Source organism: Somniosus microcephalus, chromosome 31 (assembly GCF_052327205.1).
Source record: "Somniosus microcephalus isolate GS21.2 chromosome 31, FLI_Smic_1.0, whole genome shotgun sequence".
In the NCBI taxonomy this organism is placed as follows: Eukaryota; Metazoa; Chordata; class Chondrichthyes; order Squaliformes; family Somniosidae; genus Somniosus; species Somniosus microcephalus.
This window is the reverse complement of record NC_141017.1, coordinates 24,375,101-24,399,095: the sequence shown is the minus strand read 5'-3', so window position 1 is coordinate 24,399,095 and position 23,995 is coordinate 24,375,101. Positions and strand designations below refer to the sequence as shown.

At 49.0% G+C, this 23,995-nt stretch overlaps 1 protein-coding gene and 1 long non-coding RNA gene across 2 annotated transcripts in view; one reads left to right on the top strand and one right to left on the bottom strand.

The window, feature by feature from the left end:
• The window catches only part of LOC147097650 (phospholipid phosphatase 3-like), a 92,922-nt gene that overhangs the window by 21,631 nt on the left and 47,296 nt on the right, over positions 1-23,995 (top strand). Inside the window, exon 2 of the mRNA XM_085971640.1 lies at positions 21,312-21,469. Within this exon, the coding sequence (XP_085827766.1) occupies positions 21,312-21,469 (158 nt within the window). The remainder of the gene's footprint in view (positions 1-21,311; positions 21,470-23,995) is intronic.
• Positions 2,670-6,716, bottom strand: LOC147097651 (uncharacterized). The gene is made up of 3 exons (XR_015074326.1): positions 6,437-6,716; positions 4,451-4,787; positions 2,670-3,003 (listed from the first exon to the last, which is right to left on the bottom strand). It is a non-coding gene; the product is annotated as an uncharacterized LOC147097651 (long non-coding RNA).

The following is a 23,995-nucleotide window of genomic DNA, read 5'->3' as shown; positions in this document are numbered from 1 at the left end:
TATGTGTTTGAGCAGTTAGTTTATGGCTGTGTTTCTGAGCAGTTCGCTATTTATTTTGCACATTTTCATAAAAAGCAAGACTTAACATTTCTATAGCGCCTTTCACGACCACCGGATGTCCCAAAGCTCTTTACAGCCAATGAAGTACTTTTTGACGTGTAGTCACTGTTGTAATGTATTGCTGTGTGTTTTTGAGCGACGTGCTTTTTTTTTTGCTGTTTGTTTGTTTACAGTTGTGCATTTTTTGAGCAATGGGTTTATTGCTCACTCATGTTGTGTTTCAGCAGGGCACATTCCAATCTCTCCGATTGCAGATGCTGCGAATCTCCATTGTTTGTGACCCAATCTGGATACTTCATTGAATATGAAATATTTGCCCATTCCACCATCAAATGTGCAACCATTTTTGTTGGTTCCCTGTGGATTAGGCTTTGGCAGAGCAAATGGGAACAAGCTTGACCTGTTAACATTCAGAATCTGCAGTTTTTTGGGGCCTCTGCTTCTTAAAGAGGAACTTGGCTGTTAGTTGAATGCTTTTCTCCCTAGATTTTCATCTCTTCTCTCCTCTTCCCTCCCCTTCTGAAGGTGCTGGCTGTCGCTGTGGTACAATTCCATCGCTACCCGCTAGCCCTCTTGCCACAGACAGGTTTGACCTTCTTTCTGTGGAACCTTGGAAAGTGACCGCTGGCTTTCCTATAGCATGGGACATCGTGGTAAAGCCTGACCCTGTGCTTGCCCGAGTCCATGTGGACTTCCTAAATAGGGGTTACCGGATAGCGATCAGGACTGGGAACCCTGACTGATTTTACACCATTCCTTAGCCTGTGCCAGTGCAGCCAATTCCAGCACACTAACTGCTATCTTAATGGAGATGAGTTAACTGGACACCGACCAAAAATGATTCTTTACCAGTCTGCTGAAAGAAAGAAAAAGGAAGCCTTGCATTTCTATAGCACCCGTCACGCCCACTGGACAACCCAAAGTGCTTTACAGCCAATTAAGTACTTTTGAAGTGTAGTCACTGTTGTAATGTAGGAAACGCAGCAGCCAATTTACACACAGCAATGTGATAATGACCAGATAATATGTTTTAGTGATGTTGGTTGAGGGATAAATATTGGCCAAGACACCGGGGGGAACTCCCCTGCTCTTCTTCGAAATAGTGCCATGGGATCTTTTGTGTCCTCCTGAGAGAGCAGACGGGGCCTCAGTTTTAACGTCTCATCTGAAAGACGGCACCTCTGACAGTGCGGCACTCCCTCAGCACCGCACTGGGAGTGTCAGCCTGGATTTATTGTGCTCAAGTCTCTGGAGTGGGGACTCGAACCCACAAACCTCCTGACTCCGAGCCGAGGCTGCTACCCACTGAGCCATGGCTGACACTCTCTAGGAGAGCGAGAAAGTACACTGGGCAGGATTCAGCTGTGATGTCCTCGAGAGCGAATCCCTTTGCTGGGAGACATAAGCGGCCTGTGCACAAATGAGCTTGCGTCCACAGCAATCCCTTTATCAGGTGAGAAGTGACCCTGCCAATTTGCACCTGATGAAGTGACTCTCGACAACTTGTGTATCTTAACTGCCGAGTTTGTTTATTTACACGAAATATTTGCACAGAATCTCGTTTTATGAAGGAATCCTGTCAACGCAGTCAGGGTGGACGCTCTTAAATCCCACGGCTGTTTAACGAGAAACTGAAGATTAAGTAACTCCGCAGAGTAAACACTTGAACACTGTCAACTGATGGCCAGTAAACCAGGCCCCAATTCCCCGAGCCTCCCCTCAGGCCTGGATATCAACTAGCGCTGTCAGTCCCTAATGAAGCCTCACACTGTTTCTTTCTAGGGTCTGGTTCTATCGAGCAACAGAGCGGCATCCAGTTTTTTTTCTCTTGGATAGTTTTAACGTAATTAGCAGTTCAATTTTTTTTTTTGGAGAATCAATTAAAGTATGCTTGGAACAGTTGATTAAGCATTTTAAGCGTTTGTGTTTTGCTTGATTGCCTCCGCTGAGGGTAGTTTCCAGTAAAATCTGGTCAGGACTGGGACTTGTGTCTGTAATGTGTAGTTTTGTTAAATAATTCTTGGAAATGTCCCTTTTTTACCAAGAATGTTGTGCGATGCCAGGGAGTCATCAAGCATTTTAAATTCTGAGGCAACCGTGTAATGGGATGTACAGCAGTGACCGGGCAAATCCTCACTGCAAGTGCTGTGCCTCGCAGTGTGAGCGCTTTGCAATGCAGCTGTCTGTTCCAGTGTATTTATGGTTGTCTGCCCTCGGCTCTTGTCCGTCTCCTCCCATGTGCATGCTGCAGCAGTCCCCTCTAATTTGTACGATTTTTAAACCGGCCCGAGCCCCTATTCCTGCTACTGTACCCCCTCCCCCTGCTCGTGGGACCACAGACCGCATCGGTGCTGGGCTTGCCGCCCCCCCACAAAATTGTCAACCCCACCTCACTGGAAAAAGCCAGGGACCAAGAACCAGCTGACAGTCAGTCTGGGTTTGGGCTCTCTGGCATTAACCCAGGGTCAAAGAGACGAGCCCCCAGCGCGAGCAACACCAACAGCAGAAACATGCATTTCTTTCTGATTGTTAGCACCAAAGCTTTTACTTTAGCCGTCCACTTGTGTAGCACCTTTTGAGCACAGAACAAGAACCCAAGGTGGATTGGACACTGATCAGCAATTTTTTATTGTTTATTTAGTCATTTCTGGGATGTGGGCCTCGCTGGCAAGGCCAGCATTTATTGTCCATCCCTAATTGCCCTCGAGAAGGTGGCGGTGAGCCGCCGCCTTGAACCGCTGCAGTCTGTGTGGTGAAGGTTCTCCCACAGTGCTGTTAGGTAGGGAGTTCCAGGAGTTTGACCCAGCGATGATACAGGAACGGCCGATATACTTCCAAGCCGGGATGGTGTCTGACTTGGAGCGGAACTTGGAGGCGGTGGTCTTCCTATGCGCCTGCTGCCCTTGTCCTTCCAGGTGGTCGAGGTCGTGGGTTTGGGAGGTGCTGTCGAAGAATTGGGAGAAGGATTAGCGAGGCGACGGAAGGTGAGGGCAAAATGGAGACTTTAAAGATTGGAGAGGTGCAGCAAAGTGAAGGGCAGCGCCACAGTGCACGTGAGTGATGGTTGCATGCTCTGCCACCAATTGAGGAGTGAGGGGGATTCAGAATCAGCAGGGCAGAAGTTAGGAGTTGGGACATTGGGCTGGGGCAAGTTTCAGAGATAGGATAGGGATGAGTTGGGATTGGAAGGATGGAATAGTGGGATAATAGCAGAGCATTGGGACTTAACAGCAGTGAACGAGCTTCACTCACCTGAGCGCAGCAGTCTAAGCAGATACTATTATTTCATTAGTAACTATATAATTTAGACACAATCCAGAAAGAATCTTCACTGAGCAGATGTCTTGGCAACAGCAGAGAGAAATGCCTGGAGCTAACTGCAATCTGTAGCAATTAGTTTTGAATTAAAAAACATTGGAGGAAGTTTGTGTTTCATTGCAGTAGAAATGTCTGTTAGCTGGAGATTATAATTTAAGAAGAAAAAATAACTTGCATTTATATAGCACCTTTCATGACCTTAGGATGTTCCAAACTGCTTTACAGCCATTGAAGTACTTTTGAAGTGTAGTCACTGTTGTAATGCAGGAAACGCGGCAGCCAATTTGCGCACAGCAAGCTCCCACAATGAGAGAATGACCAGAAATATTTTTTTTTTTAGGCGCTGTTTATCCCTCAGGTCAACATTATCCAGCACACTTCGAATAGTGCCATGGGATATTTTTGCATCTACCCGAGAGGGCAGACGGGGCCTCGGTTTAACGCCTCATCCGAAAGACGGCACCTCCGACCGTGCTGCACTCCCTCAGTACTGCACTGGGCGCGTCAGCCTGGATTATTGTGCTCAAGTCTCTGGAGTGTGGCTTGAACCCACAACCTCCTGACGAGTACTGCCCACTCCCACTTTTTCATCTATGCTCTTTTTTTCCCCATTTAAAAAAAAAATCAATTTGGCCCCTTTGATTGCTTCCCTTTAACCCCATCTCTCCCGGAAGCACTGCTCTTGGGGTTGTCTACCGCGTGCTGGAAGCTTTCCGTTGTCTCCTCCAAGTGGCCAGCTGTCATTCTTGAGTCTAGACAGCGAGTGGCGGCAGGCTATTTGACTGTCGGGGGTATCATTGCCAAGCCCAATTCTGGCCTCCCCTGACACAGTGATCGGGAGCAGGAAGCCCAAACTTTTCTGCTGCCTAGCTCGGAGCCCCTTGTATTTCTCCCATCGTATCCCCACTACAGCGGAGATCAACTAGCTTGGCATAGACTGGAAGCCCAGCGTTGGTCAGTATAGTGCGGAGGCATATTACACAACGCTTACTCAACCGGACAACTTATCAGTATCCTACTATGAGGTAGTATAACGGTTCATTGATGGATACTTTCTGATACTGTATCCTACCGGGGCATCCACTGCTCCTGCCGACTGTGTGGCGAGTCATTTGGTTCGAAGGCAGATTTTGTAGAGCCACATCCTCGCGAGTCTGTAATGTTGTTGGTTCTCCGCAGGTCAGGTTGTTTATGCTGAGGAGACCCTGAATTCTTCGAATGAAAGAGCCTCTTTGAATCCCTGATGGCCTTGTGGATGAGGCACTGCGTGTGTAGCTCGAAGCTGTGCAGACCAGAAGGCCCCAGGTTGGATCACTTGCTCGCTTGTCCAAGTTTACGTAGGAAGGCTGCCTCTTCTGACGAGGCCATCTGGCATCTGGGGGGGAATGGTACCCCTCCGAGTTCAGCAGCTTGAGGAGAGGAAGGGAAATGCTTTTTGTAAAAATAAGCAGCAGCAAAACCCTTCCCTTCAGATTGAGCAGAATCCAGGAGTCTGTGACGTGCAACATAACCGCGAGCGACTGCTGCACGATCATGGTTCATTGTGAAAGGATCATCCAGCTATCAAACTGTCTCTTCGCAATAGAAAGAAAAGAAAGACTTGCATTTCTATAGCACCTTTCACGACCACCAGATGTCCCAAAGCGCTTTACAGCCAATGAAGTACTTTTGAAGTGCAGTCACTGTTGTAATGTGGGAAACGCGGCAGCCAATTTGCACACAGCATCTCCCACAAACAGCAATGTGATGATGACCAGATAATCCGTTTTTGTTATGTTGGTTGAGGGATAAATATTGGCCAGGGCACCGGGGAGAACGCCCCCTGCTCTTCTCCAAAATAGTGCCATGGGATCTTTTACGTCCACTTGAGAGAGCAGACCGGGCCTCGGTTTAACATCTCATCCGCAAGACGGCACCTCTGACAGTGCGGCACTCCCTCAGCACCGCACTGGAGTGTCGGCCTAGCTTTGTGTGCTCACGTCACTGGAGCACATAACTGGAAGCATTCTAACCTGGGTGAGGCATATCCCTGTGCTGGAGCTGTGCCCGACCCATTGTTATTTTCATTATGAAGCCTTGGTTCGTAACAGTCAGCTCCATCCCCTTTGTGCTTCCTTCCGCCATGCTTGTAAATGTCAGACTTCCCTGCCCAGTGTCTGGTTCTCTCTCTCTCTCTCTCTCTCTCTCTCTCTCTCTCTCTCCACACTCCGATATCCTAGTCTGCTCACTGGAGCAGAGCACATGGACCTGGAATTGTCATGTTGACACCCTGTTGAAAAACGTTCGTAGACTGTTTCCTCGTGATCGGAATTTGGTCCAGGTTGCCCACCTCTTTCCCGCCCCCCCCCTCTTGTTTAATAGCTCGCTCCTTTAGCATCAGATGTAACTGCTAGCACCTGTGTTAAACTCTCTCTCCCAGTGTGGTTAATAGGCTGCCAGCAGGTATGGAACCCTATCCCAGTACTGGTACTTGACTGGCAATAGGTGTTGAACTCTATCCCAGTATTGGTACTTGACTGGCAATAGGTGTTGAACTCTCTCCCAGTATTGGTACTTGACTGGCAATAGGTGTTGAGCTCTATCCCAGTATTGGCACTTGACTGGCAGTAGCGATGGAATCCTATCCCAGTATTGGTATTTGGCTTCTATGAAAACCTATCCTAGTGAGAGTCCTTAGGCTGGAAGTACCGGTGGAAGCCTATCCCATTATTGTTATGGCTGTTAGTATCTGTGGGACCCTATCCCAATAATGGGTACTTCGCTTCAAGTACCTTTTTTAAAAAGCCTGTTCCACTGTAGGCTGTCAGGAAGTGTGGAACCCTATCGGGTATGATTCACCAAATTTTGGAGAGGACAGGAAAACATTTCGGGGAGGGAGGGGCAGAGCTATATCCGGCATGCGAGTCTTGCCTCCTTTACCTATTGGTTGCTGCGTCTCGGTCTGTAGAATATACAGCACTGCAGTCCAATTGGCTGGATGCACAGTTTTTAAAAACATAATCCTGAACTGTACTCTACCTCTCAGAACCCTCAATTCCTCCTTTCACCAATTACTTACCAGCTGCTGCATTTTGCCTACACGACCATCTCCTCTGCCTTACACACTCACCACCCTCTGTGCGAAATAGTTGGATCTAAAACTGACTGTCCGCCTTCTGAGCTCGCGTCTGTGGCCTCCTGCTGGCAGAGTTTGTGATTGTGTCGGATGAGATATTTGGGGTTCAGTTTATTTCCGCGAAGTTTGCGAGGGCCGGGCTTGCAGGAGTGAGTGGGCCAGCCTCAGTTTGGACTTTGTATCGAGTTGTGCCTCCAGCTCTGCAGTCTCCAAATCACATCTGCTCTGCTGCAGTGCCTCCGCCAGAAGGCCATAGTTCAGAGAAATACTGGGCTCTGCTCCACAATCATCTTCCTGCGCAGAACAATCTGCCCTTGTACAGAAGTTAAGCAGAGTTGAAACCTGGTCGCTCACCAGCCAGATCGCACCGGTTGGGTTCACATTTTCAGCCTTGTGCCACAGGCATCCCTCTCTGACCAGGATTTCTTCGCCTCCCTTTTCCTCTCGCCTGAATATCCTTCCTCGTCGCTGGGTTGGGAATTCACTGGGTGCAGGCAATCCTCCGCTGCCTCGCCCAAGTGACCGTTCGTGTGGAAGCCCAGACAATGAATGTTGGCGGGCTGTTCGACTGCAAGGGGCGTCACGGGGGGAGCCACATCTAGTTCTGACTGGATAGCTGCAGGGGCCTGCTTTCCACCAGGGGTTTCTGGATAGCAAATGGGAGTGGAATCCTGCCTAAATGTTCTCTCCCAAGCTCTGCGACGACAACAACAACTTGCATTTATATAGCACCGTTAACATAAGAACAGAAGAAATAGGAGCAGGAATAGGCCCCTCGAGCTTGCTCCGCCATTCAATAAGATCATGGCTGATCTTGGGCTCAAAGCCACTTCCCTGCCCGCTCCCCATAACCCTTCACTCCCTTATCTTGCAAAAATCTGTCTATCTCCACCTTAAATGTATTTAATGACCCAGCCTCCACGGCTCTCCGGGGCAGAGAATTCCACAGATTTACGACCCTCTGAGAGAAGAAATTCCTCCTCATCTCAGTTCTAAAAGGGCGACCCTTTATTCTGAAACTGTGCCCCCGAGTTCTAGATTTCCCCATGTAGTAAAACGTCCCAAGGTGCTTCACAGGAGTGTAAGCAGACAAAAATTGACCCCACATTACTGCTCTGGCTAAGATCAGCCAACATAGTGCAGTCTTGGCCTTAAACCTGGGACCTTCCTAGCTAACGTGCACCAAGTCCCGTTCACCCATCACCCCTGCGCTCGTTGACCTACAGTGGCTCCTAGTTAAGCAACGCCTGGATCTTTAATATCCCTTGTTTTCATATCCCTCCATAATCCCCTAGACCTCTGTGCTCCACCTATTCTGGCCTTTTGAATATCCCCAATTTTTAAATGCTCCACCATTGGTGGCCGTGCCTTCAGCTGCCGAGGTCCTAAGCCCTGGAATTCCCTCCCTAAATCTCTCAGCCTCTCCACTTTTCTCTTTCCTCCTTTAAGACGCTCCTTAAAACCTACCTTTTCGACCAAGCTTTTGGTCGTCTGCCCAAACATCTTATATGGCTCGGTGTCAAATTTGTTTTTTTTGGAAGCGCCTTGGGATGTTTTATTACGTTAAAGGCACCATATAAATATTTGTTGTTTGGTTCAGTAATCCACTAGGCAGTGGATTTATTCACTGAGCTTTGCACGCTCACACTTCGGGCCTAAGCACCAAGTTGAGCTGTCTGCTCTCTGTGTGCCTCACTGGAGTTGTTTTTGGAATCATTTTTGCTCATTTTACCAACGGCTCTGGCACACCTTTTAGGCTGGAGAGGCTGAGAGGTTTAGGGAGGGAATTCCAGGGCTTAGCGCCTCGGCAGTTGAAGGCACGGCCGCCAATGGTGGAGCGATTAAAATCGGGGATGTTCAAAAGGCCAGAATAGGTGGAGCGCATAGGTCGAGGGGATTACTGAGGGATATGAAAACAAGGATGAGAATTTTAAAAATCGAGGCATTGCTTAACTGGGAGCCAATGTAGGTCAACGAGCCCAGGGGTGATGGGTGAACGGAACTTGGTGCACGTTGGCTAGGAAGGTCCCAGACTGTTCAGCTAGAATGTTTACTGCCTCAAAGGGTTTGAGTTACCCGGGGAGTCTCACTCCATCCATCTGACTTCGATTCTTGAACTTCAGCTCAGTTTCCAAGAAAGAGATGGCGCTGTTCCCAGCAATCTGCCGCGTTCCCAGCAATCTGCCGCTGGCTTGTGTTTGGGCTTTATATTGGCATGGCCTCTTAACAGGTGAGGGGAGAACTGTCCAGGCTGCCTCGCAGCTCACGGAGAAGAATTCCTACTGCCTCAGTGTGCGACTGTGTTACAAAGAGAATGTGACGGTAAACACCTCAATATTTCCACAAGCAAGACTCTGCCACGCATGACCCTCAGATAGTTTAGGCTTGAGAGTAAGGATATTAATCGTATCGCATTGCTTGTCCTGATAAATGAGAGTTTTTTTTGTGTAGCTTTATTTGATTCTGCCTCTGTCCGGTGCTGGAAACTGCTGCTTATACCCAGACATCCTGGGGTTCACCATTGACCATAAACTTAACTGGACCAGCCACATAAATACTGTGGCAACAAGAGCAGGTCAGAGGCTGGGTATTCTGCGGCGAGTGTCTCACCTCCTGAATCACCAAAGTCTTTCCGCCATCTACAAGGCACAAGTAAGGAGTTTGTTGGATACTCTCCACTTGCCTGGATGAATGCAGTTCCAACAACACTCAAGAAGCTTGACCCCACCCAGGACAAAGCAGCCCACTTGATGGGCACCCCATCCACCACCTTAAACATTCACTCCCTCCACCGCCGGCATACCGTGGCTGCAGTGTGTACCATCTACAAGATGCACTGCAGCAACTCGCCAAGGCTTCTTCGGCAGCACCTCACAAACCCGCGACCTCTTCTACCTAGAAGGGCAAGGGCAGCAGGCGCATGGGAACACCACCGCCTCCAAGTTCCCCTCCAAGTCACACACCATCCTGACTTAAAAGTATATCGGCCGATCCTTCATCGTCGTTGGGTCAAAATCCTGGAACTCCCTCCCTAACAGCACTCTGGTAGCACTTTCACCACACGGACTACAGCGGTTCAAGAAGGCGGCTCACCACCACCTTCTCAAGGGCAATTAGGGATGGGCAATAACATAGAAACATAGAAGATAGGAGCAGGAGTAGGCCATTCTGCCCCTCGAGCCTGCTCCGCCATTCAATGAGATCATGGCTGATCATCCAAATTCAGTACCCTGTCCCTGCCTTCTCCCCATATCCCTTGATCCCTTTAGCCTTAAGAAATATATCTAACTCCTTCTTGAATATATTTAATGAATTGGCCTCAACTGCCTTGTGTGGCAGAGAATTCCACAGGTTCACCACTCTCTGGGTGAAGAAATTCCTCCTCCTCTCAGTCCTAAATGGCTTACCCCTTCTCCTTAGACTGTGACCCCTGGTTCTGGACTCCCCGACCATCGGGAACATCCTTCCTGCATCTAGTCTGTCTAATCCTGTTAGAATTTTATAAGTTTCAATGAGATCCCCTCTCATTCTTCTAAACTCTAGCGAATATAAGCCTAATCGACCCAATCTCTCCTCATACGTCATTCCTGCCATCCCAGGTATCAGTCTGGTGAATCTTCGCTGCACTCTCTCCATGGCAAGAACATCCTTCCTCAGATAAGGTGACCAAAACTGCACACAGTTTTAAATGCTGGCCTTGCCAGTGACGCCCAGATCCCATGAACGAATTTAAAAAAAAAAAAAAAAAAAAAAAAAAAATACAGATTCCAGATGGTCCTCATACCCTAGAGATTCCTGGCAGACTCCAGGCACTGTTGGTTCCTGTCTGACTGGTTCATCGTTCTGTTGGCTTTATTGATTTCTGCTCTACATTGAACATGTCCAGAGTTGAGTTCACCAAGGCTCCTAGGTGTCTCCCATTTTCATCTTTGAGTAATTCAATGCAATTCGTGGTGTATGTGCGTCGCGCATTTTTACCTTTCTATGTGCGGTACCTTTCACCCAAGCCAAAACAGTACAGTGCAAGTCAGAGGATGTCCTGTTCAAACTGTGTGGTGCTCTGGTCAGACCGCACCTTGAATACTGTGTTCTGGCCACCAAGACACCAGCCGTTGAGAGAAGATCCATAGGGATGATGCCTGCACACCCCCCCCCCCCCCCCTCCCCCACCCCAGGTATATAAGATAGAAAGAAAGACTTGCATTTCTATAGCGCCTTTCACAACCACTGGACGTCTCAAAGCGCTTTACAGCCAATGAAATACTTTTTGAAGTGTAGTCACTGTTGTAAGGTGGGAAACGGGTCTTTTTTCCGAATGGCAGGCAGTGACTAGTGGGGTACCGCAGGGATCGGTGCTAGGACCCCAGCTATTCACAGTATATATATATTAATGATCTAGACGAGGGAACTACATGTAACATCTCCAAGTTTGCAGACAAACAAAGCTGGGTGGGCGTGTGTGCTGTGAGGAGGATGCTGAGAAACTCCAGTATGATTTGGACAGGTTGGGTGATATGGCAGATGCAATATAACGTGGATAAATGCGAGGTTATCCACTTTGGTGGCAAAAACAGGAAGGCGGATTATTATCTGAACGGCAATAGATTGGGAGAAGGGGAAATGCAACGAGACCTGGGTGTCCTTGTGCACCAGTCGCTGAAGGTACAGCAGACGGTTAAGAAGGCAAATGGTATGTTGGCCTTCGTAGCGAGGGGGTTTGAGTACAGGAACAAGGATGTCTTGAGTACAGGAACAAGGATGTCTTGCTGCAGTTGTACAGGGCCTTGGTGAGACCACACCTTGAGTATTGTGTGCAGTTTTGGTCGCCTTATCTGAGGAAGGATGTTCTTGCCATGGAGGGAGTGCAGCGAAGATTCACCAGACTGATACCTGGGATGGCAGGAATGACGTATGAGGAGAGATTGGGTCGATTGGGCTTATATTCGCTGGAGTTTAGAAGAATGAGAGGGGATCTCATTGAAACTTATAACATTCTGACAGGACTAGACAGACTAGATGCAGGAAGGATGTTCCCGATGGCGGGGGAGTCCAGAACCAGGGGTTACAGTCTAAGGATAAGGGGTAAGCCATTTAGGACAGAGATGAGGAGGAATTTCTTCACCCAGAGAGTGGTGAACCTGTGGAATTCTCTACCACAGAAGGCAGTTGAGGCTAATTCATTAAATATATTCAAGAAGGAGTTAGATATATTTCTTAAGGCTAAAGGGAGCAAGGGATATGGGGAGAAAGCAGGGACAGGGTACTGAATTTGGATGATCAGCCATGATCTCATTAAATGGCGGAGCAGGCTCGAGGGACCGAATGGCCTACTCCTGCTCCTATCTTCTATGTTTCTATGAAATGCCGCAACCAAAATGCGCACAGCAAACTCGCACAAACAGCAATGTGATAATGACCAGATAATCTGTTTTAGTGCTGTTGATTGTGGGATAAATATTGGCCCGGACACTGGGGATAACTCCCCTGCTCCTCTTCAAAATAATTCCACGGGATCTTTTACATCCACCTGCGAGCAGATTTAACGCCTCGGTTTAACGTCTCATCCGAAAGACGGCACCTCCCTCCGTAGTGCCCCTCCCTCAGCGCTGCACTGGAGTGTCCTTCAGATCAGTCTTTGTTCAAAGTTCAGTCACTGCATCTAAATTGATTTGTACTAAAACCCCCCTCCCCCCGGACCGGCACAAGCTGAAGGTTGATTTTACTATAATGGGATACATTGTGCTGTGTACAGATAATTATTAGATTCAAACTGGTTTGAGTTGCATTCAGAAGTTTTTTTAAACTATGAAAAAAGAACTGATAGGCCACTAAGAGCACTTCCTGTGAAGTGAGTGGGAAACAGGTGGTCCTGACGGATTGCTGGGTGACTGCTCTGCTGGGCGGGTGGGGGGGGGGCACACTGCTCTGCTGGGCTGGTGGGGGGGGGGGGGGGGACTGCTCTGCTGGGCTGGTGGGGGGGGGGGGGGACTGCTCTGCTGGGCTGGTGGGGGGGGGAGGGGACTGCTCTGCTGGGCTGGTGGGGGGGGGGGAGGGGACTGCTCTGCTGGGCTGGTGGGGGGAGGGGACTGCTCTGCTGGGCTGGGGGGGGGAGGGGACTGCTCTGCTGGGCTGGTGGGGAGGGGACTGCTCTGCTGGGCTGGTGGGGGGGAGGGGACTGCTCTGCTGGGCTGGTGGGGGGGGGGGAGGGGACTGCTCTGCTGGGCTGGTGGGGGGGAGGGGACTGCTCTGCTGGGCTGGTGGGGGGAGGGGACTGCTCTGCTGGGCTGGTGGGGGGGAGGGGACTGCTCTGCTGGGCTGGTGGGGGGGAGGGGACTGCTCTGCTGGGCTGGTGGGGGGGAGGGGACTGCTCTGCTGGGCTGGTGGGGGGGAGGGGACTGCTCTGCTGGGCTGGTTGGGGGGGAGGGGACTGCTCTGCTGGGCTGGTGGGGGGGGAGGGGACTACTCTGCTGGGCTGGTGGGGGGAGGGGACTGATCTGGGCTGGTGGGGGGGGGGACTGCTCTGCTGGGTTGGTGGGGGGTAGGGGACTGCTCTGCTGGGCTGGTGGGGGGGGGACTGCTCTGCTGGGGGGGGACTGCTCTGGTGGGGGGGGACGTTAGGGCAGCACGGTGGCATAGTGGTTAGCACTGTTGCCTCACAGCGCCAGGGACCCGGGTTCGAATCCGGCCTCGGGTGACTGTCTGTGTGGAGTTTGCACATTCTCCCCGTGTTTGCGTGGGTTTCCTCCGGGTGCTCCGGTTTCCTCCCACAGTCCAAAGATGTGCGGGTTAGGTTGATTGGCTATGATAAATTGACCCTTAGTGTTAGGGGGATTAAATACGTGGGGCTACGGGGATAGTGTGGGATATGTGTTGGTGTAGGGGTTACAGGGATCGGGTGGGATATGTGTCGGTGCAGGCTCAATGGGCCGAAATGGCCTCTATCTGCACTGTGGGGGTTTCTGTGACTGCTGTGCTGGGCTGTGGGGGGGGCGGGGACTGCTCTGCTGGGCTTGTGGGGGGGGGGGGGGACTGCTCTGCTGGGCTGTGGGCGGGGGGGGACTGCTCTGCTGGGCGGGGGGGGGGACTGCTCTGGTGGGGGGGGGACTGCTCTGCTGGGCTGGTGGTGGGGGGGGGGGGGACTGGGCTGCTGGGCTGGGAGGTTAATGTGACCCTATATAAACAATCTTGTTGTAGTTAAAGGAAAGCTAGCCAATAACATGGAAACAAAGGAGTAAACACATATTTTACTCAACCACGTCTTCCTCTGGGTTGCACAGCAATATTATGGGATGCGCTGTGTTGTGTACCGATCGTTAATTGAATTAGAAGCTGGTTTGAGTTACATTCTCTGTGCGGTTTTCAAATGCCGGAGACAGCTGCATTTAGTGAGTTTGTGTCCATTTCTCCTCCTCCGCAGTTGCATGGCGACTTTAGGGTCAGTTCAGCACTCTGTGCCACTTCGCTGACCACCACTTTGCCCCATGCTGTAATCGCGGGTGTTTGTGAGCACTCGCTCTTGTTTCTGGATTCAGCAGTTGCTGTGAAGCAAATTGGACAACTATGACTTTTAAAACCTGGGCACTCCGATCTGAGACGATGTGTCCCCAAGCAATCGATAGTCGAGCCTCCAGCCATCCCGCCCCTAGAATTCTTTTCCTTAAACCACCCTCTCAAGCCTCCTTGACCAGGCCTTTGGCCTCCCTGCCCTGATATCTCTCCTACTGCTCCCACTTGTAAAGCGCCTTTGATACGTTTCGTGAAGTGACCGGTCCTGTACAAATGGACGGTTTTGGATGAATTATAATGATTTTGACCGATGAGCAGCGGTCTGAATCAAGCTCTTGCAGCCGTGGCTCAGTGGGCAGCACTCTCTCTCGCCTCTGAGTCAGAAGGTCATGGGTTCAAGCCCCCACCCCAGAGACTTGAGCACAAGGACCTAGGCTGACACTCCCAGTGCAGTGCTGAGGGAGTGCCGCACTGTCGGAGGTGCCATCTTTCAGAAGCGATGTTAAACCAAGGCCTCATCTCCCCCCTCTCAGGTGGACGTAAAAGATCCCGTGGCACTGATTTGAAGAAGAGATGGAGAGTTCTCTCCGGTGTCCTGGTCAATATTTACCTCTCAATCAGCATCACTGAAAACATAGAAACATAGAAGATAGGAGCAGGAGTAGGCCATTCGGCCCCTCGAGCCTGCTCCGCCATTCAATGCGATCCTGGCTGATCATCCAAATTCAGTACCCGGTCCCTGCTTTCTCCCCATATCCCTTGATCCCTTTAGCCTTAAGAAATATATCGAACTCCTTCTTGAATATATTTAATGAATTGGCCTCAACTGCCTTCTGTGGTAGAGAATTCCACAGGTTCACCACTCTCTGGGTGAAGAAATTCCTCCTCATCTCTGTCCTAAATGGCTAACCCCTTATCCTTAGACTGTGACCCCTGGTTCTGGACTCCCCGACCATCGGGAACATCCTTCCTGAAACAGATGATCAAATTGCTGTTTGTGGGAGCTTGCTGTGCGCAAATTGGCTGCCGCGTTTCCTACATTACAAGAGTGACTACTCTTCAAAAAGTACTTCATTGGCTGTAAAGCACTTGGGGACGTCCGGTGGTCGTGAAAGGCGCTATAGAAATGCAAGTCTTTTCTTGGAGACCACAAGTGAAATCGGATCAGCAGAGGCTGGTATTTGTTCACCCACCTGCCCTCTCTGTTCTGAAATAATGTGTGGTCGGGTCGTCTTCCCTCCTTCCTAAAGGCACTAACTCCTCCTCGGGGCATGGTTCCAAGGACAGTGGTGTCATCTGGTTCCCCCCATTCAAGTAGCCATTCTTCATCTTGGAAGCTCGGCAGTAGGCATTGGCATGCTATTTACCATAGACGGCATCAGGGCCAAGCCCAGGCTGGTCCGCACGCAAGTGCTTTCCAGTAAAGTCCCTGACTAGCAGTCGGGCAGGAAGCCGAGCCCAGGGAAGCTGAAGCCAATTAGAAACATAGAAACATAGAAGATAGGAGCAGGAGTAGGCCATTCGGCCCTTCGAGCCTGCTCCGCCATTCAACGAGATCATGGCTGATCATCCAAACCCTAGCACCCGGTCCCTATACCGACAGCCATCCCACCCAAGCCCTATCCTATCCCTGTAACCCCACGTATTTAATCCCCCCTAACACTAAGGGCCAATTTTTATCATGGCCAATCAACCTAACCCGCACATCTTTGGACTGTGGGAGGAAACCGGAGCACCCGGAGGAAATGTGCAAACTCCACACAGTCACCCGAGGCCGGATTTGAACCCGGGTCCCTGGCGCTGTGAGGCAACAGTGCTAACCACTATGCCACAGCTGCTGACTGTACCGGCGAGGGACCTTCTGATCTGTACAGCTCACTGTCACAGTGGTGACAGAGCAGACTGCTCTTGGGCAACTTGTAAGAATCATGCTGATAATTCAACATCCCTTTTCCGATTTCCCTTGAAGCTCTCTGCATGACCTTCAGGTAAAACACTACATCCGTTTGTTTCCGTTACTTGTGAATCTTTATTTTTAAAGCAGGTTATCTTTTATATTCAGCAAAATTTCACCGGCAACACACAGCAATAAACACACGGTGGATTAACTCTGAACTAGTAAGAAGTAAAACAGCCGCAAACTTCAAACGGGGTTCCTGTTTATTGGGAAGAGTGAAGATTAATTCATGTCAACCGTGGAATTTTACAACACAGAGGGAAGTCAATCAGTTGTGGCTCAGTGGGCAGCACTCTCTCACCTCTGAGTCAGAAGGTTGTGGGTTCAAGTCCCACTCCAGGGACTTGAGCACAAAAATCTAGGCTGACACTCCCAGTGCAGTGCTGAGGGAGCGCTGCACTGTCGGAGGTGCTGTCTTTCGGGTGAGACGTTAAACCGAGGCCCCGTCTGCTCTCTCAGGTGGACGTAGAAGATTCCCACGGCCACTATTTCGAAGAAGAGCAGGGGGAGTTATCCCCGGCATCCCGGCCAATATTTATCCCTCACTCCATATCACTAAAGCAGATTATCTGGTCATGATCACGTTGCTGTTTGTGGGAGCTTGCTGTGCGTAAACTGGCTGTCACGTTTCCTACACTACAACAGGACAGTGACTACACTTCAAAAAGCGGCTGTAAATTGCTTTGGGATGTCGGGTGGTCGTGAAAGGCGCTATGGAAATGCAAGTCTTTCTTTCTCTCAGGGCTTTCCACTTGGCCCCTTTCACCATCTCCTTGTAAATGTTTCTCAAGTATTTATCCACTTTTCTCTTTTGAAAGCTGTTACGAATTTTGCTTGCTTTCTGGTTGAACCATGCCCTAACCAAAAAAGGCTTGTAGCCTCTCCTTTTGTTCTGTTGGTGATGATCTTTAATATTTTCCCTCTAGCCACTGACTCACTGACCAGTGGAAACAGAGTCCCTATTAACCTTTATCAAAACCCTTCGTAATTTTGAACAGCTCATCAGTCATTTTTTTCCCCCCGTCTCGGAGGAAGGCTTGAATATAAATTGCATCACATAGTGAGATGTCAGCACTGTGCAGACGTGGGGCGGGGCAGGCAGCAGCTCGGCCAGAATTAATGTGCCAAAATGTCACCGGTTCAAGACCCTGGGCTGCTTCTAACTTAATCATTTACCCGAATTTAATCCATTCCCCATCTGACTGCAAGGCGTTCCATCTCCGAGGAAGGGAAACACTGACATTTCCCAGCCCGCCCATACGATTCGTATTTCCTGACTCCTGATTGACCAGAAATGCCACTTGTGGGGAATTTCACTGCCAAGCTCTCCTGACAAAGGAGGAGAGAGAGAGAGAGAATATATTTTGAAAGGTGTAAGCAGTTTTTAAGTCAAAAACTTGAACCTGACTCGAGCAGTCAATAATTTCCCACTTGGACAGCTTCTCTTGGTTTCAGCAAATCAGGGGGCGGGAAATCTGGGCTGCAGATGTGTGCAGATTCACGAGAATGCCAAAGGCAGGTCGAATTTGGAGGGTGTGGCTGTGGAGACTGTAAAGAACTTCCCTGATAGGACAGAGGCCTCAAACCCTGCCAGTCTGTCCGGGCGGTCAGCTGCACATTCCAGATGTAATTTATACTGTGGTTTCAGTTATGTGTGGACCACGCATTTTCATTGCGGACAAGACTGAACACTTTCAGTCTCTGCACTCGGGTGGAATCAGATACTCCCAGGCCAGATACGGTACGGATTAGAGGCACTCCTTCCTTGCTGTTGACTTGACCCTAATGTCCCAGCACCTTCTACCGGGTCATTGGGTCTGATTCATTCACGCTCTCACTCACCTTTCTTTCTTCCATTCTGCTTCTCTCTCTCTCGCTCTCATCCTTCTCTCCTTCCTGCTCCCCCTCACTCTCCTCCTCTCGCTCTCCCATCCTTCTCTCCCTCTCTCTCCCATCCTTCTTGCTCCCTCTCTCGCTCTCCCATCCTTCTTCCTGCTCCCCCTCTCTCCCATCCTTCTCTCCTTCCTGCTCCCCCCCCACTCTCCTTCTCTCGCCCTCCCATCCTTCTCCCCTTTCTCTCTCTCTCTCTCTCTCCTCCTCTCTCTCCCATCCTTCGCTCCTTCCTGCTCCCCCTCTCACTCTCCCTCTCTCGCTCTCCTATCCTTCTCTCCTTCCTGCTTCTCTTCCTTGCCCCCCACCCTAGAGATGAATAGATTTGTGCCAATGACTGCTCGTGTTTTTGGGGCATTATCTGTTGTGATTTCATAACAACTTGCATTTATATAGCGCCTTTAACGTAGTAAAACGTCCCAAGGCGCTTTGCAGGAGTGTTCTAAAACAAAATTTGACACCGAGCCACATAAGGAGAAATTAGGGCAGGTGACCAAAAGCTTGGTCCAAGAGGTAACTTTTGAGGAGCATCTTAAAGGATGGTAGAGAGGTTTAGGGAGGGAAATCCCGAGCTTGGGGCCTAGGCAGCTGAAAGCACGGCCACCAATGGTGGAGCGATCAAAATCAGGGATGCTCAAGAGACCAGAATTGGCGGAGGGCAGAGATCTCTTGGGGGGTTGAGGGCTGGAGGAGATTACAGAGCTAGGGAGGGGCGAGACCATGGAGTGATTTGAAAACAAGGATGAGAATTTTAAAAATTGAGGTCCCTAGAGGTATGAAACTGCCCTGATGCTTGATACTCACAATCAAAGCTAGGGTGGATTTAAACCCAGATCTAGAGTTGAAGTCCTGTTACATAGAATCTATACAACACAGATCTAACCTGCTGCACCACTCTCCTCCTTTATCTCCTCTACCTGTGCTGAACGTAAGCCCAAGTTTCAGCGGTGAAAAGATGGTGATGAATACCCCCCCATCTCCAATCAGAGAGAGGACACCTTAATCCCCTTTGCTTGAACTGGTCAGAATTAGCTTTATTCCCCAAAAATGCATTGCATCAGAAGACTGATGGGGAAATCCTGCTCTGACCTTTCAGTATTACGTCAACCCTGTAATATTTTCCGTCAGCCTTCTAACGTGTTGCTCATCAGAGCCACGGGGGATTCGCTTTGAACCCAGGAGTTGCGCAAATCGTATCATATTTAGATCTTGGCTTCGAGCCTCTTAGCTTATCACTTCAAACCTCATTTGGGAAATGGGGAATTCCTGTATGAGCTGGGGGAAGTGTTCTACTCTGGGTGGGGAGGGCGGGGGTCCCTCTATCAGCTGGATGTAGCATTCTGCACTGGGGTTGGATTGCCTGTATGCGCTGGGTGTAGTGTTATACACCAGGGGGTGGGGGTAGAATTCCTATTTAGGCTGCTGGTAGAGTTAGATGAGGAAAGATGGGAGGAGGCTCGAGTGGAGCATAGACTGGTTGAGCCGAATGGCCTGTTTCTGTGCTGTATAGCCTATGTAATCCTATGTAGTGTTGTGCACTGGGCTGGGTGAAGCACTGGCAACATATAAAGTAATAATAAGGCCGGTTTAATAACCCAGGCTCCCAATGCCACCTTTACCATCTGACTCCGAGGTGAGTGTGCTACCCACTGAGCCACAGCTGATGGAGAGTTAGGCTGGTTGTCTATGCGCCCAAGACTCTGAGGGCAGAAGCAGAGTTCCAGAATGGGAAAGGAGGACGGGAGACACAGCTGCTGCTACCTGCGAGACCGTCTTGGAGGCTCATTCTCCACTGGGCCCTCAACCTTGGCAGAGATGCTGCTCGTCACTCTGTCTGCCTGTGACTAGGGACAGTGCACGGACACCCAGCCTAACTCTGTCAGCCAGTGGCTCAGTGGGCAGCACACACTCGCCTCTGAGTCAGAAGGTTGTGGGTTCAAGTCCCACTCCAGGAACTTGAGCACATAAAGCTAGGCTGACACTCCAGTGCAGTACTGAGGGAGTGCCGCCCTGTCGGAGGTGCCGTCTTTCGGATGAGACGTTAAACCGAGGCCCCTTCTGCTCTCTCAGGTGGATGTAAAAGATCCCATGGCACTATTTTGAAGATGAGCAGGGGAGTTATCCCTGGTGTCCTGGCTAATATTTATCCCCCAATCAACATCACTAAAACAGATGCTCTGGTCATTATCACATTGCTGTTTGTGGGAGCTTGCTGTGCGCAAATTGGCTGCCGCATTTCCCACATTACAACAGTGACCACACTTCAAAAAGTACTTCATTGGCTGTAAAGCGCCTTAAGACATCCGGTGGTCATGAAAGGCGCTATATAAATGCAAGTCTTTCTGTGTACACACCCTGCAAGACCCAGGGGAGTCTGGGATTAAATCGTGTTAAAGCAGCTCTGGCTAAGAAAATAACACAGCAGTCTCGATGGCCTACCCCTGTTTCAATGTGCCTTCCAAGGAGTTCGAAGAACCAGACGCTATTGTATAGCCAAATGAGCAGCTAATTGAAGAAAGCAACTGTAGCTTATTGATTTTCCATACTGGATGTGAGAATGCATGACGGAATCGGTAATGTTCTTCACTGCCTTTCCAATAATTTTCCAGTTGTTTCTGTAAAGTACTTAAAACCCCTGAAAGAAAGCAAAACCACACCTGGGCTGGAATAAAATAATTTTATTTCTATTTGTGAAATGTCTTCATTTCAACAAGTTGTTGCATTTCTTTAGCATCTTTAATAATGTGATCAAATATCTCGAGCGCTTCAGGGAGGGAGAGGAACCCCGAGCAGTTACGGGTGATTTAGGGAAGGGGCCTATTTTGTTGTTGCTGGGTAACCGGTGCCCCTTTTAGGGGACTGAAGGCCCTTCCTGAATATTGTGATACAGCAGACTCCACTTCAATCAAATTGCAGATAAACTGAGTGTGCGATTCATACGGACATCAGCGGTCTAATGGGACGCAACAACCTTCAAGATGTATTGGTGGATTTGTTTGTGTGTTTGTCAGCATCGGTTCCTCTGGCAGATGTGTGAAAACTCTTGCAAGCAAATGACTGACCGCCTTCCATTATTGCTCCATTGTTAGAACATAGGGAGCAGGAGTAGGCCATACGGCCCCGCGAGCCTGCTCCGCCATTCAATAAGATCATGGCTGATCCCTAATCATTCAACTGATATAATAAAAACATAAAATGCTGGAAATACTCAGCGGGTCAGGCAGCATCTGTGGAGAGAGAAACCAGAGTTAACGATTCTTTTCGATGACCTTGGCAAAAGTTAGAGATGTAACCAGTTTTAAGCGAGTGCAGAGGCTGGGAAAGGGCGGGGGGGTCAAGAGGAAGGAACAGTCTATTCATTAAAATGCATTTCCTACAATCCAATATATGTAGAAGCTATAACATCCTTTCTTCCCAAGATGTCATATATAGCTGTTCATTTTCTCCATCTCGTCTCTCTTGCAGCCTCCCTGCCGTTCTTCATGGTAGAGTTCAATGCAGTCAAGCCCTACAATCGTGGCTTCTACTATAACGACGAGAGCATCCGCTACCCACTCAAGAAAGCGGAGACCATCAGTGACCCCGTGCTGTGCACCGCTGGCATTCTAATCACTGTCGTTGCTGTAAGTCCACGTATTTATTCCGTATCTTTGGCAATTCAAGGGACTGGGCCCAACAGTGTCCCAATGGCTGATGGCGTTTTGGTGGCCATGTTCTCTCTCTTCAGATCTCTCTGCACAAACACAGTCTATTCCTGGCCAAGAGGCTAGTGACCAAGTGGGGGTCGGGGGGAGAAGACTCAGTCATGTAAGGCTGGTGAATCTTCCACTAATTGGAAAGCGCTGGCTTGACGGGAAGGTAGGACAGTATGGTGGGACAGCACACTCTGTTAGGGAGATGGGGCGGTGTGATGGGGTGGGACAGAACATCGTAGTGGGATGGGTAATGAGATAGGGCTCTGTGATGGTAATATCAGCTATTTCAACCAGTAGACAATAGAAAGTAGAAATTGGCTTCACATTGATGGAAGACCAATGCAAAGCAAATATAAGAAATAGGAGCAGGAGTTGGCCGTTTGGCCCTTCGAGCCTGCTCCACCATTCAATAAGATCATGGCTGATCTTTTACCTCATCTCCACTTTCCTGCACTATCCCCATATCCTGTGATTCCCTTAATATTCAAAAATCTATCGATCAACCTTGCATCAACCCCTTAAAGATGAGGAGCCAGCACAGAGAAGATGTTAGCACCAGCACCAAGAGTTCGTATAATAGGAGAGGTCATCAAGAGGAAGGAAAGGAGGCTCTTTAACCCTTCATGTTGGTTCCCAGTTTAACAGAAGCTACTGTGCATGTGCTGCTCATTTCCCATAAGAGAGCAACAGAATTTATGGAAACTTTAACAAGACCTGTTTAAATGGAAATCGGGAACATCTGTCCAACCTGATTGGAGGTTAACCTTAACACGAGGTTATATAAAGATGTCATTTGATGAGGAACACATGGTGGAAATTCATCTTAACAGCAGCTGCATTAACCCTGTGAGTGCTGCCGCAAAGTATGGAAGATTTTACAAATCCCAGACAGAAATAATGAAACACAATGGGCCGGATTTTCCGATCGGGAAAAATCTACGCGCTTCCCTGCTGACTCCGTAGGTCCCGAGACTTCCGATCCTGGTCCGCGCACCCAGAGGCCCAGGTATCCCAGGGGTGCAGGTGGTTCGCTAGCGTCCCTGGGATCAGGTGGGTCATGGGGAACCAATCAAAGAAGGGAATCCCCCATCACACTTTTGATGGGTCTCAGCATAGACCTGTCAAAAGCATGAATGGGAATCACTTAAATAGTTAACATTAAAAAATTTTAAATCACGTAATTGAAATTAGTTAAAATTACATTAAATTAAATATTAACATTAATTTTTTGGAAAAAATATTTTTTTTTACGGGCTAAAAATAAACTTTAAAAATTATTTTAAAATTATAAATGAGTGGAATTTTTAATTTTTTTAAAAACTATTATGCTGGTAAAAGCAGGCCTTATGCAGGCTTTTACCAGGCATAAGATTTTGAAAGGTTTTCAGCGGCGGAGGTTGTGCAGAAAGCGGAACTCTTCCCCCCCGCGGAGGCCCTTTTCCAGGGCGGGCAGAGGATCGGTCAAGAGGATTCACACGCCTGAAACTGGCACTTGCGAGGTCCTTACGGGTGCCTACACAGCTCGTACGCACCCGTGGGGGTCGGAATATCAGGCCCAATCTGTTTTGACTGTTGACCCTGATTAGGGGGACATTGAATAATAGAGAGACATGGCTTAATGTGGGCAATTGCTCTCTCGCCAATCGAGTCCTGCTCTAATTAAATCTGTACAGATTAGTACTACATGGTGGGAAGAGGCCGATAAAACGGCTGTCTCTTTCCATCAGGGGGTCTTAATTAACCAGATTAAAATATTTTAATACAGAAGTTATTCAGTTTCATTCACTTGGCTGAATGTTATTAAACAGACTATGTTGCCATCAATCAATGCAAAAATTTTCTTGCAATTTTATTTGAAGATATTCTGTCAGGGGAACCATTATGAAGTTGCGCATCTTATTTACATTGGGTCCTTGTGAATAAGCAAGGTGCTGGAGAGTATTTTGGGGTGAGATAGAAATAGTAGATGCATTGCTGATCATCTTCCAACATTCGATGGAATCTGGAACAGTACCCATGGATTGGAGGGTAGCTAATGTTACCCCACTATTCAAAAAAAGGTGCTAGAGAGAAAACGGGGAATTGCAGACCGGTAAGCCTGACATCGGTAGTGGGGAAAATGCTGGAGTCCATTATAAAAGATGTAATAGCAGAGCACTTGGAAAACAGTGACAGGATTGGACAAAGTCAACATGGATTTACAAAAGGTAAATCGTGCTTGACTAATCTACTGGAATTTTTTGAGGATGTAACTAGTAAAATAGATAAGGGAGAACCAGTGGATGTGGTGTATTTGGACTTTCAGAAGGCTTTCGATAAGGTCCCGCATAAGAGATTAGCGTGTAAAGTTAAGGCACATGGGATTGGGGGCAAGGTATTGACTTGGATAGAGAACTGGTTGGCAGACAGAAAGCAAAGAGTTGGAATAAACGGGTCTTTTTCCGAATGGCAGGC